We start from the raw sequence: 19,088 nt of genomic DNA on the forward strand, positions 1-19,088 counted from the left end.
AAACTTTAAAAACAAATTTGCAAATAATTATTTTTAGCGTTTTATATAAGCACTATAAAATATCTGATTTTACAGACTAAGTTGCGCTATGTTACTAGTATTAAAAAAAATTGTCGAAAAATATTTAATATTTTTTGAGATATTTAATTTGTTTTTTAAATGTTACTCTATTTTCAATTGCAAAAACGCGGTTGTTGCCAAAGAAATATTCACCTGTATTAAATTACTTTTATTTTTATGTAAATTTTCGATAAATGTATTGATTAATTCAAATTTCAATTAAACTTCCCCCTAAAATGGCATTTGAAAATTATTCAAATTTATTTATAATTTGTTTTTTTAATAACGTCGCGGGGAATAAATATTTTGAAATGACGTTTCGATAATTGGGTTCCTGGGAATTTTTCACTAATTAACAAATTTTTTTGTCTTTTTTTCCTCTTCTTTTTTTTTCTTGGAGTTATATTACTACGGGCCCTTTTAGGGTTAAGTTTCATCAAGAATGTCGAATATCTAAGTTGTAGATGCTAGACCTAAAAATATTAAGATTGGCCCAAAATTGGTCTAAGATGGTCTAAAATACTTAAATAAAATGTGGCTACTTACTGAGTTGCAGGGTGTTTTATTTAAAAATTTAAAAATTATTTTTACCAAGTACTTTCAAACTATTTGACCTATCCTTATCATTTTTGGCAGAAAGTGTGGGTACTATACAGTCTACTAAACTGTGATAAATAAAAGTTTCTAGGTCCTGCCAGAGGCGTACGACAGGGGATAGTTAATAGTTGACCCTTCCCAAATTCTACGCCACTGAGGGAATTACTATTTTAGCGAAATTTTTCTATTCTCCAATACTATCTATGTAAATAATATACTCTTTACTGGTAACGATTGAGTCATTAGTTTTCGAGATATTGGACGTTAAATATGAAACGGCGCGGCGTAGTTATTTTGATTCATTCATTCATTCATTTTAGACTTCCAATATCTCTTAAACTGATGACTTTATCGATACCAGTAAAGAGTATATTATTTATATAGAAAGTACTGGAGAATCTAAAAATTTCGCTAAAATAGTATTTCACTCAGTGGCGTAGAATTTGGGAAGGGTCAATAATTCACTATCCCCTGTCGTACGCCTCTGGCACTAGCTACGAACGTTTATTAATCGCAATTTAGTAGGCTGTATACTAGCCACATTTTCTGCCAAGTATGATAAGGATACGTCAAATAGTTTTAAAGTACTTGGTAGCAATAATTTTTAAATTTTTGAATAAAACCCCCTGTAACTCAGTAAGTACCCACATTTTATTTAAGAGATTTTAGTTAAATCTCAATATTTTTAGGTCTAGAACCTACAACTCAGAGATTCGACATTTTTAATAAAATTTAACCCTAAAAGGGCCCGTAGTACCATAACTCCAAGAAAAAAATGAAGAAGAAAAAACGACAAAAAAATTTTGTTAATTAGTAAAAAATTCCCAAGAACCCAATTATCGAAACGGCATTTCAAAATACTTAATCCTCGCGACGTTATTAAAAAAACAAATTATAAACAAATTTGAATAATTTTTAAATGCCATTTTAGGGAGGAGTTCAATTGAAATTTGAATTTATCAATACATTTATCGAAAATATATATAAAAATAGAAATAATGAGATCTTAAGCGGGTGAATATTTCATTGGCAACAACCGCGTTTTTGCAATTGAAAATATAGTAACATTTAATAAACAAATTCAATATCTCAAAAAATATTAAATATTTTTCGACAAATTTTTTTTGATTAATACCATTAACATAACGCAACTTAGTCTGTAAAGCAAGATATTTTATAGTGCTTATTTAAAACGCTAAAAATAATTTTTTGCAAATTTGTTTTTAAAGTTTTATATATAATTAATATTTAAATAAATAGTGGGTCAAATTTAATTTAGTAAGTCTTATGTGAAAGATTTACCCTTTAACTTTGCAGAAAAAAATCCCATAGACCTTCATTGATCAGTGAATTACCTCAGCAGTTAAAAAAGTATTTTTTTTGCAAAAATGACCACTTTTTAATTATTTAAACAATGATCCCCTTATATGATTTGGATACTTTCTTGAAAATATCTTTTGTACCCACCTAAACTTTGATATAAAATTGGTTTTAACCTGTACGAATTTATATTTTGACTTTTTTTTATTTTATTAGGCTAATATTCGTTAAAACTTTTTATAAATATTACCTTATAAAAAAAATGAAAGAAAAAGCCTAATGGTAGCACATGAAATAAATTGGAATTTAAAGTTGACAATAAAAATTTGGCCTTGACTGACTGTTCCTTTGCAAATGAATTAAAGGCTAATATGAGCTATAATTTGGAATTTAAATTATTTCTTAATCAAAATTAATAACAACAGATAACGAACAGAATCTCTAGGATGGTGTATTGGATTTTATGACGACGAAATAATGAGAAATATATCAATATACTTACTTGAGCAAGCAACACATCGGCGGTATTATAATCTTTTTTCTTTCCTGTGAATAAGTCTCCAGATATATCTACTTTGATTTATTATTCTTAGCACAGGTTATTGGCTGATGTTCGATAGCCTTTTAGTTAGATTTTTTTCAATTTTGCTCAAACTCCGTCACCTAAATAATGGCGATGTGTTGCCTAATTGCGAGCTCGTGACCAACTAGTTCATTCTCATTGTCGCTTCGCCAGCGTTGGCTCTTGCCCCTCTTCGATGTTCGACCTGATGTCGTCCAACATTACATCAAGAGCATAAGCGTAGTTAAGGGAAATCTTAAAGGGGTATTATTAATCCAATTTTAATTAAATTAATTTAATTAGTAGCGTGATCGCTTCAATCCCTTCGGACTGTTCCGGCGCCATTTACATCTTTAACCCTGTTTCAAGTAACTAGTGCCGATGTACACTAGCCCAGGGGGACCGACGGCTTTATGTGCTCTCCGAGGCACGGTGAGACGGCTTGTCATTATTGGAAATGAAAATGGATTGTCTTTGGCAGGGCTCGAACCCACGTGCACTGGCGTATGAGGCCAGCGAATATGCCGTTACTCCACGGCCGCTCACCAAAAAAAGTTAATTAAATTAATTGACGCAAAAAGGAGAATATGAGTATATTATTTTATTCAAAATCTATTGTACTGCTGTCAGAAAATAGAAATAAAATGTTTATTTTTTAAGAAATTTTATTTCATTGCTTGTCGCTTAAATTAAAGTTCAAACTGCAAAGAGGCAGGTGGGTTGCAGCTTGAACATTGAATTGAAGTGAAAAGTAATGTTTATTTGTGAAATAAATAATTTATTTCTGTTTTTTTATAGAAGTAAAATGTATTTTGAATTAAATAAATTACGCACATTCTTCTTTTGGTGTCAATGAGTTTATACAGTGATGAGTGCGCTAGTAACCGACAAAATAACGTAAAAGACGGAAACTATATTAAGCTGTGAGATAAAAAGAGATGAAACTGGTAAAGGTGGGAAATCTAACAATAGAAACCTGTAAAATTACATTATATTAATTTTTTCCCACTTTTAGACGTATCGGACGAGTTTATGGCAGTTTTAGTTGACATACTCATCTGATACGTTTAGAGGTGGGAAACAATAAATATATAATGTTAATTTATACGTTTCTGTCGCTAAATTTCCAACATCTACCAGTTTCATTTTTGTTTATCTACAACTTAATAACATGTTTTCCAACTTTTGCGTTATTTTGCCTGTTATGAGAGCGCTGCTGATCACTGTATACTAATATAATTAAATTATCCTTCAAATGAGCTAGGACGCGACCCCTATTCTCATTTAAAAATCATTGATTACATCATCACGCCCAGATAGATGACGTCACGGTTTCCGGAAAGGGGAGTTATCGTGGGAGGGCTTGTCACTGGGAATTTTCCGGCGTCAACTTATTTCTTAATGATTCTTTAGTCAAAATTCCTGAGAGCGAAATCGCAGCACGTTTTTTTTTTTAATTAAGCGCGAAATGCATTTTTTCTGCACAAAGCCCTACTATTCCGTAAGTATTTTACATGGTTTGAAATTCATATTGTATTTCCAATTTTTTTTTTTTTTTTCAAAAACTATCAGAAGTAGTTTTGGGGACATTAATACATTAGCTTGAATTTTTTTCAGATTTTTCTGACTACTCTAAGGCTACTTTTTAGGCTTTGAAAATTATTTTTTCACTTTTTTGACACTTTTAAACGCTTTTGAGATAGTGCTCTTTTTCCGGGTGTGAGTATATAAATATACTTTATTCAATTTAATGATATTATTAGTATACAGATAGAGTCTGTAAAGTGGAATAAATTCAATATCTCAAATACTAATTGTTTTTTTGGAAAATGCTCAGACCCGTCGATTAGTATTTCAAATTGTCCTTTTTGACATTCAATAATAATGTATACAGGGTGTCCCAATTTAGAGATATGACGTCATCGTCGATTTTCTTAAATGGCAACACTGTCATTTTGATAGCTAATTTGATAGGGTTTGTAAAGTTATACATAACTGCAAAATATCAAATTTTTATTCTCTACCATTTACAAGATAATAGAAAATAACAAAGTTATACCTGTAATTTGGAATATATTCAATAATTAAAATACTAACTGTTTTTTTGAAAAATTCTCAGACCCGTCGATTAGTATATCAAATTGTCCTTTTTGACATATAATAATAATGTATACAGGGTGTCCCAATTTAGAGATATGACGTCATCGTTGATTTTCTTAAATGGCAACACTGTCATTTTGATAGCTATTTTGATAGGGTGTGTAAAGTTATACACAACTGCAAAATTTCAAATTTGTATTCTCTACCATTTAGATGAAAATAAAAAATAACAAAGTTATGAAAAAGAAGTAATCAACTAATACTTACTTACTTTCCGTGTCCGGAACACCAACAACTTTAAATTCTGTATTTCCAATGGTTGGCCACATAGATGGCCCTGTCATTTGCTATAATTAAGTCTTGTTCTGTGCAGGTCTCTCTCATCTCTGTGCATGATAGTAGATGCCGGCTGGTCTGAACCGCGCCACAGTCGCAGGTATCGTCCTCCTGGTATCCCCATTTTTTCAGGTTACTAGCACAACGTGAAACGCCGGTTCTTAGTCTGTTTAGCGCTTTCCAAGTCGGATACGGTAAATTGTGTCCAGCAGCCATTTCCTCCGAGGGAGGAAAATGTGTCGCAGTAGTTGACGCTTGCCATAGGTGTATTCAGCGCGTCTCTGGCGCTTCGGGGATGGATCTTGATGTTTTCAGGAAGCTTTTCCGAGATCTTAGTCTGCTTGGCTGAGTTTGGTGGTCATATAAGGGGTGTCTTCGGTCCGTCTCCTGCTTTTTCCGTTCTACCTCTGACGTGACCTTTCTCCTGATTGGTGGTGGAGCAATTCCAGCAATGGGGTATACCTCTTCGATAGGTGTCGGTTTCAGGCAACCCGATATTATACGGACCGTTTCATTTAGAGCCACGTCGACGTTCTTTGCGTGAGCAGAGTTTGCCCATACTGGTGCTCCAAACTCCGCGGCCGAAAAACATAATGCCAAGGCAGAAGTGCGGAGAGTGTGTGGTTGTGCTCCCCATTTTGTATTAGTTAGCTTGCGGATGATATTATTTCTGGCACTTACTTTCTTCTTAACATCTTGACAGTGGTATCGGTAAGACAGAGTTCTATCCAGACGGACGCCAAGGTATTTTGGCGTCTTGTTGTGTTCCAGCATCTGACCACGCCATTCCACCTCCAGCGACCTTCGGGCATGCTTGTTTCTCAGGTGGAAAGCACATACCTGGGTTTTTGTGGGATTGGGTTTCAGATGGTTTTTATCATAGTATAGAGCTAAGTCTCCCAGGGCATCTGTCAGCTTCACTTCGACTTCATTGAAGGTTCTTCCCTGAGCTGCCACCGCTGTATCATCAGCGTAAATAAATTGCCTTGTTTGTTGGTGTATGGGTTGGTCGTTGGTGTATATGTTGTATAGAAACGGCGCGAGGACACTTCCCTGTGGTAGCCCATTTTTTTGGTCCCTCCACCGACTGTTCTTGGACTGGAGCGTTACGTAGAAGCGTCTATTCTGGAGGAGACATTTCACTAACCTTGTTAGTCGGAAGTCCTTTGTAGTTTCGTAGAGTTTTGCGAGTAGCCGTTGATGGTTAACTGTATCATAGGCGGCAGTTAGGTCTATGAACGCTACTCCTGTTATTTCCTTCCGTTCAAAACCATCTTCAATATGTTGGGTGAGATTAAGAATTTGACTGCAGCAGCACTTTCCGGGTCTGAATCCTGCTTGTTCTGGAATAATTTTAGTCTCCACATATTCTGCGATCCGGTTCAGTATCATTCTTTCAAAGGCCTTGAAAAGGTGGCACAAGAGAGATACAGGTCTAAAACTCTTTGTATCCGCCGGATCCTTCCCTGGTTTTAAGAGGGCTACCACTCTAGCTTTTCTCCAGATTTTGGGGATTTGTAATGTACGGATGCAGCAATTCATCATTTTTACGAGCCACTCTACGGTTTTTAGTCCAAAGTTCTTTATTTGCTCTGTTCGTATGTCGTCCAGGCCAGCCGCTTTATTATCTTTCATTTGATGGATCGCGCCTCTCATCTCCTCTAGACAAAAAGAGGTACCTAGAACATCTCTTTCTTCGTCGATATTCCGTTGAGCTCTCACCTTGTTCTTTCTTGATGTCGTCTTACCGTTCATTAGAAGATGATGGGCTATCTGATCGGGTGTGACTTCTGTCATGTTGACTGCCGGAGCAGCGGGATCGTTGCCAAGATTCCGAATCAGCTTCCAGGCACGTCTGCTGTTTTGTTTCATGTCCAGACTCGTGACCAGCTTGCACCACCTTTCCGTTCTGTTGGCGGATATCGCATGTAACATTTCCTCCCCAGCCTGTATTGTCGCTTCCGAGAAAGGGTCTTCTTCATATAGCTGTTCGTATCTTTTAAGTAGGGGTTTAGATTCTTCATTGAGCCCCGCTATGTACTCAGTTCGACAACCTCTAGGGATAAATTTCCGTGATACTTGCTTTACGATTTCTACAAATTTATCGTATGAATCAGGGCAAGGTTCTAGCTGGGAAACTTCTTGATCCAATGTTTCAGAGAATTTTTCCCATTTTGCTTTAGTAAAGTTGAACCTTCTCTTGAAAGGAACAATTTCGTATCTGATTGCCGCGTTGGAAAGACAAATTATTGGTCTGTGCTGTGTCTTTGGGAGAGCGCTTCCAACGATTTTTGTCACCTGGTCTCCAATTCTGTCGCTGACAAATATATTGTCTGGGTTGTAACCTCTGCGCCATCTTCCGCTGTTGAACGACGCAGGCTGCTTTGGATCGTGAATAAGTTTTAGGTTCATGCTTTCAGCCCATTTTTCTAGTTCTTCGCCATTGGAATCTGTTTCGTTGTAACCCCACGCGACACTGTGACAGTTGAAGTCACCCAGTACGAATTTGATTTGCTGTGATTGAAAGTTATTCGGTTCCTCAAAAGCAAAGTCAGCGTTTGGTGGTTTGTACATTGACGTTACTGTACAGGAGTTTATCTCCACTGTGAGGATCTCGATGTCATTTTGATCTGTTAGAGATGTGGATGCTACGTCGATATCTGGTCTGACGAAGACTGCGCTACCATATTGGTCGTGTGGTCTCTCCAGTATGAGCTTCATACCCCGAATCCTTGGTCTGCGGCTTGCAGTACCTCTATGGGTTTCTTGAACCAGTAGAACATCGACACCATGTTCTCTGCACATATTAGACAATAGGTCTTCTTTATCTGCTGATAGTCCTTCAATATTAATTGAGGTCGTCATCAAAAATGGCCTTGATAAAGACCGTTTTGATTTTGATTGCATCTGTGTTGTTGGTGCACCGGTGTTGAAAGGATTAGCCGACATTACTCGTTTCCAGGGGACGCCCGATTGTATTCACAAGTGATCACAATCTACGTGGAGGCTCCTTTCATGTCCCCCAATCAACTAATAATTGAATTTAATTATTTCAATAAATTAAGCAAAAACTCATAATGTTGCCCTCAATTATTGTCAAATTGTCAATGGGCAACGTTATGAGCATTTTCTTAATTGAAATAAATAAATTCAATTATTATTTGATTACTTTTTGTTCTTCATAACTTTGTTATTTTTTATTATCTTGTAAATGGTAGGGAATAAAAATTTGAAATTTTTCAGATGTGTATAACTTTACACACGCTATCAAAATAGCTATCAAAATGATAGTGTTGCCATTTAAGAAAATCAACGATGACGTCATATCTCTAAATTGGGACACCCTGTATACATTATTATTATATGTCAAAAATGACAATTTGATATTCTAATCGACGGGTCTGAGCATTTTTCAAAAAAACAGTTAGTATTTTAATTATTGAATATATTCCAAATTACAGATATAACTTTGTTATTTTCTCTTATCTTGTAAATGGTAGAGAATAAAAATTTGATATTTTGCAGTTATGTATAACTTTACAAACCCTATCAAATTAGCTATCAAAATGACAGTGTTGCCATTTAAGAAAATCGACGACGACGTCATATCTCTAAATTGGGACACCCTGTATACATTTTTATTGAATGTCAAAAAGGACAATTTGAAATACTAATCGACGGGTCTGAGCATTTTCCAAAAAAACAATTAGTATTTGAGATATTGAATTTATTCCACTTTACAGACTCTCTCTGTATATTATATATAAACACAAAATACAAGCTTCAATTAGGCGCCAATTTGAAAAATAAACTAATATATGTATACTCACGGACAAAAATTTTGCATATTTTGAAATTAACGTGTGAAATAAAAAATTTGTGCTGCCACTAGTGTCATAGAAATAGGATTTCTTTTCAGAATCCGATGTTTTAATGTTTCATATAAATGGTATAATCGGATTTAAATTTAATGTGGGCTATATGGTGGCCAATATAATTTTTAAATTGAATCTCATCAACGTAAGTATTCACTATTCTACAGACATTAAGACCTGCGTCATGGTACACGAATGTTATCCAATATGGCTGGTAAATGGCAAAACATGATCTTCTAAAATGTTTTTAATGTACATATCAGCTGTCATTCACCCAGTCATCTCCACAAGTTGAGTATCTCCTTACCAAGCAATACCACTCCATAGCACTATGCCGCCACCACCAAAATTAACCCTCTGTACTCTGTACTGTATGAGGTTACACCTGGCATACCGTTCACCATATGGAAGCAAAATTTACAAGACTTCGTCTACAGAATAGTTGGCGAACAGTATGTCAGTTGTAACCTCATACAGAACGTTAGTTTTGGTGGTGGCGACATAGTGCTACGGAGCGGTATTGCTTTGAAAGGACATACCGAACACGTGAAGGTGATTAGGCGAATGCCAACTGATATGTACATTGAAAACCTTTTAGAAGATCATGTTTTGCCATTTGAAAAGCCATATTGGATATGACATATTGGTGCTAATGCACTTCTTCTTGTCGTTACCATAACGAATATTTATCTTGATGAGATTCAATTTAAAAATTATATTGGCCAGTATATAGCCCAGATCAGATTATAGTATTTATGTGATACTTTAAAAAATGGCATTCGGAAAAGAAATCCTACTCCTATGATACAAGGGAGCTAAGGATATCAGTACAAAAAATTTCATTCCACATGCATATGCAATATTTTTGTCCGAGAGTATATAAGTGAGATCCGTATTTTTGCACTATAGATCTGAACCGTAGAGGTAAAATGTAGTATATCCATCTAGTGAAGTTTTGAGATAATGGGGAAATAAGATGAATTCCAGAAAATTATTGCAATCATTCTTAATCTGAAGACATATGAAATTATGTATTTATACAGGGTGTCCCGAAAAGAATGGTCATAAATTATACCACACATTCTGGGGTCAAAAATAGTTCGATTGAACCTAACTTACCTTAGTACAAATGTGCTCACAAAAAAAGTTACAGCCCTTTGAAGTTACAAAATGAAAATCGATTTTTTTCAATATATCGAAAACTATTAGAGATTTTTTATTGAAAATGGACATGTATAATTCTTATGTCAGGAACATCTTAAAACAAAATTATAGTGAAATTTGTCCACCCCATAAAAAATTTATGGGGATTTTGTTCCCTTAAACCCCCCCAAACTTTTGTGTACATTCCAATTAATTCATTATTGTGGTACCATTAGTTAAACACAACGTTTTTAAAACTTTTTTGGCTCTTAGTATTTTTTCGAAAAGCCAGTTTTTATTGAGATGCGGCTTCTTTTTCAATATATTTACGTAAAAATTTTATGGGGGTTTTGTTCCTTTAAGCCCCCTAATGTTTGTGTACGTTCCAATTAAACTATTATTGTGGTACCATTAGTTAAACACAGTGTTTTTAAAACTTTTGTCTCTTAGTCTTTTGTTCATAAGTCACCTTTTATCGAGATGTAGCTTCTTTTTCAAAATATACCTAAAAATGTAAATTATAAATAAATTTTCAGATTATTAACAGGCCTCTATAACCGTACTTAACCATATACAAATATGTGGTGGATTCGACAAATATTCAAAATATCTCGATAAACACTGGCTTATCGAAAAAGTACTAAGAGGCAAAAAAGTTTTAAAAATAATGTGTTTAACTAATAGTGCCACAATAATAATTTAATTGGAACGTACACAAAAGTTTGGGGGGGTTTAAGGGAACAAAACCCCCATAAAATTTGTATGGGGTGCACAAATTTTACTTAATTTTTTTTTAAGATATTGCTGTCGTAAAAATGCCACATGTCAATTTTCAATAAAAAATCTCTGAGAGTTTTCGATATATGAAAAAAAATCGATTTTCATTTTGTAACTTCAAAGGGCTGTAACTTTTTTTGTGTGCACTATTGTATATAGGTAAGTGAGGTTCAATCAACCTATTTTTGACCCCAGAATCTGTGGTATAATTTATGACCAATCTTTTCGGGACACCCTGTATAATTGTAACGTTCTATATTATTTAAACAATATTGTCCTACTGTGATAAAAATTTTTTTTATATATTTGACAATATTGTGACTTAACGTCTTTTGCCTTAAGGCTATGGGTACATAATTCGCAAATATTTTACGTATATACCTACTTTTTCTGTCTTTACACGGAAAATTACGTATAGTAAAATTCACACTGGTATGGATATGTAAACATTACTAGAATGTCATTCTACTTGAAAATGTCATCATTAATTTAAAGAGATGGGTTTTGAATGTTCTTGGATAACTGTTATTTTTATAATTGGAAATTATTAATTCAGTTAATAAATGTGATAATTTTTTCACTAACTATATATTCAGTGATTGTAATAATGTATTTGTACAACAAAGACTAATACTCAATCGAGAAAAGAAGAAAAGTGTTAAAGTGATTTTTTTATTAATATATTGTTATGGAACGCTTACAATTTTGAACATCTTTAACAACAAAATACTTGGATCACAGAATATATTATCCTGATGTATTATCTGCTTGGATCTTCCACAAATAATACACAATAAATAACTTTTTATTAAGTTCACGTCTTAAATCAACTATTTATCAAATACACTATATTTCAATAATATTTACTCAATAACTCAACATTATCCCGATGCAATGTCAAATATTTAAAATTGTCACTGATTGTCAGTGTCTGACTGACAATATATGCTGACAATATTATCGGCTGAGTGCGTTGTAAGACAAAGATAGATTTGGAAAATATTACCACGGCATTGTGTTTATTTTTTTCGAATCCTGAAAAAACCAATAAATATTTTTGAAAAATTTAAACGCAGAATGAAAGACTAAATTATTACCGAGGGCCGAAAGTCCCTTAGAATAAATAAAAAGTTTATTTTGAATGATATATTTGAAATTAAAAATCACACTAAATTTTCTCTTAGTTTTTCACCCCTGTAACTTATTAAAATAAACATTATAGAAGTTCTCAGGGACTTTCCGCCCTCGCTAATAACGTGATCTTTCATTCTGCGTTTAAATTTTTCAAAAATACTTATTAGTTTTCTCAGGATTCGAAAAAAATGAATCCCCATTTGAATAACATTGCAGCCAAAAATACGTACCGATCCTCTTAAGTCTTAAGATATAAATCTTCATTCCACATGCATATGCAATATTTTTGTCCGAGAGTATATAAGTGAGATAGGTATTTTTGCACTATAGATTTGATGTTACAGGTAGAAATTCCATAACATACATAATTATAATATTGTATTATTTATTTATTATACAGGGTGTCCCAAAAGTAGTGGAACGGTCGAATATTTCGCGAACTAAACATCCGATCGAAAAACTGAAAAATACGTGTTCAATCATTTTCAAAAATCTATCCAATGACACCAAACACCAACCCCCACTAAACCCCCTGGAGGTGGGGTGGAGGGTAACTTTAAAATCTCAAATAGAAACGCCTAGTTTTTCTTGCAGATTTGGATTCGTTACGTAAAAGTAAGCAACTTTTATTCAAGACATTTTTTCGAACTTTGGATAGATGGCGCTGTAATTGAGAAAACGGATTTATCCTGATACCATAGGTAAATTATAGAAACGGTCTGATATCTCGAGAAATACAGTTCCAAATGAGAAACCAAAAAAAAGGTTTTTAATACTTTTCGAAAACCTATCGAATAACACTAAACATTACCCTCCAACCCACCCCCTGGAGGTGGGTTGGGGGTAACTTTAAAATCTTAAATAGCAACCCCCACTTTTTATTACAGATTCGGATTTGTCATGAAAAATTAAGCAACATTTATTCGAAACATTTTTTAGAATTGTTGATAGATGGCGCTTTAATTGGAAAAATACGATTTATTAGCGCCATCTATCAACAATTCTAAAAAATGTTTCGAATAAATGTTGCTTAGTTTTTCATGACAAATCCGAATCTGCAATAAAAAGTGGGGGTTGCTATTTAAGATTTTAAATTTACCCCCACCCCGTCTCCAGGGGTTGGGTTGGAGGGTCATTTCTGGTGTTTATCGATAGGTTTTCGAAAAATATTAAAAACCTGTTTTTTGGTTTCTTATTTGGAAGTGTATTTCTCGAGATATTAGACCGTTTCTATAATTTACCTATGGTATCAGGATAAATCGTTTTTCCAAATTATAGCGCCATCTATCCACAGTTCGAAAAAATGTCTTGAATAAAAGTTGCTTACTTTTACGTAATGAATCCAAATCTGCAAGAAAAACTAGGGGTTTCTATTTGAGATTTTAAAGTTACCCCAACCCCACCTCCAGGGGGTGTAGTGGGGGTTGGTGTTTGGTGTCATTGGATAGATTTTTGAAAATGATTGAAAACGTATTTTTCAGTTTTTCGATCCGATGTTTAGTTCGCGAAATATTGACCGTTCCACTACTTTTGGGACACCCTATATAAACAAATAATCACAATATGTTGACCGCAAAATATTAACAATTATTATAGATATTAGATGTATAATAAATTGGCAAATTGTTACAACATTTTCTGTACTGAAAAAGAAAACGATTTTTTTAAATAATAATATTATGACATTATAATGCCATTTTAAATATGCGTTCCATTATACCTTTGTACGGCTCTAATTTTTTGTCGAATTCGGCATGGTTATTGAATTTCTACCTGTAACACCTGTAATGCAAAAATGCATACCTCTCTTATGGTTATTTTTTTAAATTGGCGCATAATTTAGGCTTGTATTTTGTCTTTATGTAATATATACTAATATCATTAAAATGAATAAAGTATATTTATATACTCACACTCGGAAAAAGAGCACTATCTCAAAAGCGTTTAAAACTGTTAAAAAAGTGAAAAAATCATTTTCAAAGCCTCAAAAAGTGGTCTTAGAGTAGTCAGAAAAATCTGAAAAAATTCAGGCTGATGTACTAATGTCACCAAAACTACTTCTGATAGTTTTTGAAAGAAAAAAAAGATTGGTAATACAATATGCATTTCAAACCATGTAAAATGCTAAATGAATAGTAGAGCTTTTTGCAGAAAAAATGCATTTCGCGCTTAGTTAAAAAAAGAACGTGCTGCGATTTCGCTCACAGTGAATTTTGACTAAAGAATCATTAAGAAATAAGTTGACGCTGGAAAATTCCCAGTGACAAGCCCTCCCACGATAACCCCCCTTCCTGGGAACCGTGTAATATGATATATGTATATGCCAAAAAATCCTAATTTAAAATAAAAATCTAGGAGTTCACATCGTAGTGAATAATATCTACTAACGTAATTTTCAAATCCCAAGTAAATTTTTGATATTTGTAACACCCGCGATTAACGCTCGTCGAATTTTATATTAGGTATGTATATTGTGAGAATGTTGAAGATATGAAAATTTGTATAGCAAAAGAAAACTGAAATAAAAAGTTGATGGTTCAAAGATTCATCCTATTGTTTATAACTTCGTCGCAAATGCCAGTCAACTCTGAACGGTTGTATCTCAGAAACCACTTTTCGTAATTCAACTTTTTTTCTTTTAATAGAAGCGTATTTTTGATTCTTTTCCAACACCGTGTTCTGAATTTAATTTTATCTAATATTTACCGATATATTCTATTTGATTATAAGCCAAAAAATTGTTTATAACTTTAAAAAACATTCATGAGGCAACTCAAATAGTCCGATTATAATTATGTAAATTACGTTAGATAGGTGGAGTGCTTTTTATACGTATGGTAAATTTCTACATGGTCTAGTTTTTGCGGTGTATGGTTTAAGAAAAATTTATTAAAAAAAATAGACGGCAAATTATTACGCAAAATCTATTGAATCGATTTTAACAAAACTTTGTTTTATTGGTCTAACCTGTATAATCAAAAATAATATTAAATTGTAAAAGTCATTTTCTGTACTCAATAGTTTCTTCTTCTCCAGAGGCAAGTCCACTAATGGATGTTAGCGATCACATTTTCCATTAACTCTCTGTTTCTTGCAATGTGTATCAGAGATTGTATGTCGTTAACCCTGTCCATTGCCTTATGTTTCGGAGCCAGGACATTTTCTTGCGTCCTATTCCTGTCTTGCCTTCAATTGTATCCTGGATTATAAGTTGAATTAACTGGTATTTTTCGTTTCCCATGATGTGACCCAAATATGCCGTTTTCCTTTTCTTGATATTTTCGAAAAGTTCGACATCTACATTTGTGACTTTCGCCGTCCATAGGACCCTTAGGATACGTCGATAGAACCACATTTCGAAGACTTCTAATCTGTTTATATCCCTCGTTTTGAGTGTCCAGCCGTCTATTCCATATAGCAGCGCCGACCACACGTAGCATTTAGTAAACCTTAATCTCAGTGTAAGATCGAACTCTGAACAGGTCAGTACCTTCCTGAATTTTATGAAAGCTTGTCAAGCTTGCTCAATGCGACATTTTACTTTCCTGTCCGATGCCCAGTCTTCAAAAAGCCACGTTTCCAGGTATTTAAATATTTAAATTTGCTCACTTTTTCAATTACTTAGTATTCAGTGTTATGGTGGAGTTTTTAAATGCATCCAAGTTTCTGGAGATGATCATGAATTTGGTCTTTTTGGTATGAATCTCTAATCCCATTTGCTTACTCTATTCTCCGATTATAGTGACAAGTTGTTGAAGATCTGCATTATGTCACAAATTAAGACAGCATCATCAGCATATCGTATGTTGTTGATCAATACCCCATTCACTTTGATTCTGATCTCTGCATCTTCCAAAGAATCTTGAAATATGGCTTCCGAATATATGTTAAATAAAAGAAGGGAAAGCACACATCCCTGCCGAACACCCCTTCTTATATGAATGGGTTTGGATATAAAATGGTCTATTTTTAATTGTGCTGTCTGATACCAGTACAAGTTTTCAATGTATCTTATATATTTTCTGTATATATCAAGCTTCTTGAGGATCTGCATTAACTTGTGATGTTGGACACGATCAAACGCTTTCTCGTAATCTAAAAAGCACAGGATCACGTCCTTCCACTGATCGTAACAATTTTGGACCAACACCTGTGTTGCTACTATTGCTTATCTTGTTCCTAAACCTGACCTAAATCCAAACTGAGAATCACTGATGCCCCATTCATATTTTTTGTATAATCTTTGATGTAGTATTTTTAAAAATATCTTTAAAGTGTAACTCATCAGGCGACTCATCAGGGTAATGAGTCTGTGATCCTCAATAGTTTAGCCGTAACAAAAGAAAACCAGAGATTTTTGACCTGTTTTGGGATTTGTCTCAATATCGCCCATTCTCGAAAAAATTATTTTATTCCGTAATGTCACACCCCACTGTATATAATACATAATATTAATTATCCAATTTTCACTAATATCCTTTGTCTGCTGAAGAGTCACAATATTTTCCATAATTTAGATTATCTATAGGTGATTGTTTTGTAATCTAAAAAATTATTTGTATATAGAGCACTTGAAAATTTATTTAATTAGTCGTGAAAAGAATTTTGTAAAATAGGAAGATGTTGCGTAAAATAAACTTTCCTGTAGAAATTCCCTTATTTTGTTGCATATATAGCCAGATTCTATTGGGTAAGTTACAGACGATAGCTGATCATACCAATAGTTCAATTATTATGATTATTATCCTTATGTGTATGTTCTGTTCTAAGGCAGGTATCATTTCAATCACCGTTGTATTTTGTAACTTAAAATCTGGACATGATATAAGAATATTCATTCCAATAGATATACTTTAATCATAAGCAGGAGATGTTTATCTAAGTGAAAAAAGACCATTATACCTAATGAAAGTGTTATCAAGTATTTAATCTCTGTGACTCATTTTTAGTGGTTCATTACTGTCGAACTGTTAAATATGTAGTTTTAATATTTGGTGCACAGTTTGACTCATCATTTTTCACAGCATGCTTATCTACACATTTCATCCATCTCTCTCTGAGTCTACTCTTCATATTGTCCCCTTGGGTTTCAGCAATAGATGTACAATAGAGTACAGGACATCTCCAGATATGTGTATGAATCTTATTTTTATCGCGTGACTTTCCTCCTGGATGTTTATTTCTTCATTTGTCGTAACTTCAGGTGTTGGTGGTTCATTATCGTCTCCTTTAGCAAGTGGAGATCGGAAATAGTCTGCCAATGTTCCCTTCTGGATATGTTTCATTTTTATTAATTCGTTCATTCCTTTTCTTTGCCTCTGACCAGTGTGCTTTTTTTGTGTTCCGTAGAAGTCGTGTTCATCTGTTTTGAATGATTCTGTTTCTGATTCTTTTGTAGTGGTTATATGCCTGTTGTGTTTGTTTTGTTCTGTATTGTAAAAAGGCTTTCTTTTTTTCTTCACATTTGATCATCACTTCCTCTCTAAACCATAGGGTTTTCTTTTTTGATATGATAGTATTCGTTACTTTCCTCTCTCCAAATGATTCTGTTGCAGAGTTGAATATGTTATCTTTGAGTTGTTGCCAGCTTTCCTTTTCCTGGATTTTATCGTTTTCTAATATTTCATTCAACTAATGGAAACTAGAAGAAAAATCAAAGGAAACGAAAGCATTGACGAAGAAGGACTGCGAAAAATAAACAAAGAAGTATCAAAAGCTATAAGGAAAGATTTAAGGAAACTTAAGAATGAAAATGTCCAGCGAACTATAGAAGAGAATAAACGTCTGATAGTCCTGAGGAGACGGCTAAACAATGGAAAATGCGAAATACATAACCTAAAGAACAAAGAAGGATTCCCCACATCAAATAGAAAAGAACTACTACACATAGTTGAAGACTTCTATCGAGAACTATACACAAGCCAAAGAGAAGACCAAAAGAATTTGGAAGCCGCTGCATCATGCAAAATTATTAACCAGGGTTCAGAGCTCATGCCAGAGATCACACTAAGCGAAATTCAGGACGCAATGAAAAAGATGAAAAACAACAAAGCGCCAGGAGAAGATGGAGTCGTAATAGAAGCTATAAAGATGGGTTGACGTGCCCTTCTCAACCAAATAAAAATTTTGTTTAACCTTTGTCTAACAGATTGTTGCATACCGGAACAATGCAGTAACAATTTTACAATTTTACATTTGCAGTAACAAGGAGACAAGGCGCACCTAGAAAACTATGGACCAATCAGCTTATTGAACCACATCTATAAAATGTTGACCAGAATAGTTACGATAAGACTAGAAAAAAAGTTAGGTTTCTACCAACCTCGAGAGCAAGCTGGATTCCGCTCAAAATTCGGAATAAACGATCACCTACAAACAGTAAAAACCTTAATAGAAAAGTCGATAGAATATAACAGACCGCTGGTACTTACCTTCGTAGACTTTCACAAAGCCTTCGACACTGTGGAATTAGACAGTATTATAACTGCTCTGAACAATAGTAGAATAGATTACCGGTTTACAAAGTTAGTGCAAACATTACACGAAAACGCCACAATGCATGTAAAACTACATGATACTACCAGAGAAATTCATATCAAGCGAGGTGTCAGACAGGGCGATACTCTCTCACCTAAATTATTTATAGCGGTCTTCGAATACGCATTTAAAATGCTAAAATGGGAAAATAGAGGAATAAAAATAGATGGAGAAATGCTCAATCATCTCGACGATCTGGGTGAAGCACAACAAATGCTACTAGAATTAGAAAACGTATCTTCAACGATAGATCTAAAAATGAACATCAGTAAGACCAAATTTATGACAAAGGGCCTAGCCGGGTAAGACGATGAAAAGTGCCCCCAACTCTATTCGAATTCCATATAGGTCGCCGTTTAGAATATATAGTGAAATTCACTTTCTGAAATTTTTAGCCCCCTAGGTGGTCATGTGACCCACCTAGAGCCTAATTAGAGTTTTTATGTTTTTATTTTTTATCTCAGCCGCACCGATAACTAGCGAAAAACTTTAAATAAAAAAATTTAAAGTTTTAAAAAGATCTCTCCGAAAATTTTTTTTTTATTTTTGGCGGGAAATTTAAATTTTAGAACGATTTTAAAATTTTAAATGAGTATAAAAAAATAACTAAGACATTCGTTTTTACGAAAAAAATATATAACGTGTAT

At 33.9% G+C, this 19,088-nt stretch overlaps 1 protein-coding gene across 1 annotated transcript in view; it reads left to right on the forward strand.

The window, feature by feature from the left end:
• Window positions 1-16,477: 16,477 nt before the first annotated feature.
• The window catches only part of LOC114324744 (proton-coupled folate transporter), a 71,868-nt gene continuing 69,257 nt past the window's right edge, over window positions 16,478-19,088 (forward strand). The window contains exon 1 of the mRNA XM_028272575.2: window positions 16,478-16,594. Coding sequence (XP_028128376.2) covers window positions 16,525-16,594 — 70 coding nt within the window. The 5' untranslated portion in view covers window positions 16,478-16,524. The remainder of the gene's footprint in view (window positions 16,595-19,088) is intronic.

The sequence above is a fragment of the Diabrotica virgifera genome, chromosome 1 (genome assembly GCF_917563875.1).
Source record: "Diabrotica virgifera virgifera chromosome 1, PGI_DIABVI_V3a".
Classification (NCBI taxonomy): domain Eukaryota; kingdom Metazoa; phylum Arthropoda; class Insecta; order Coleoptera; family Chrysomelidae; genus Diabrotica; species Diabrotica virgifera.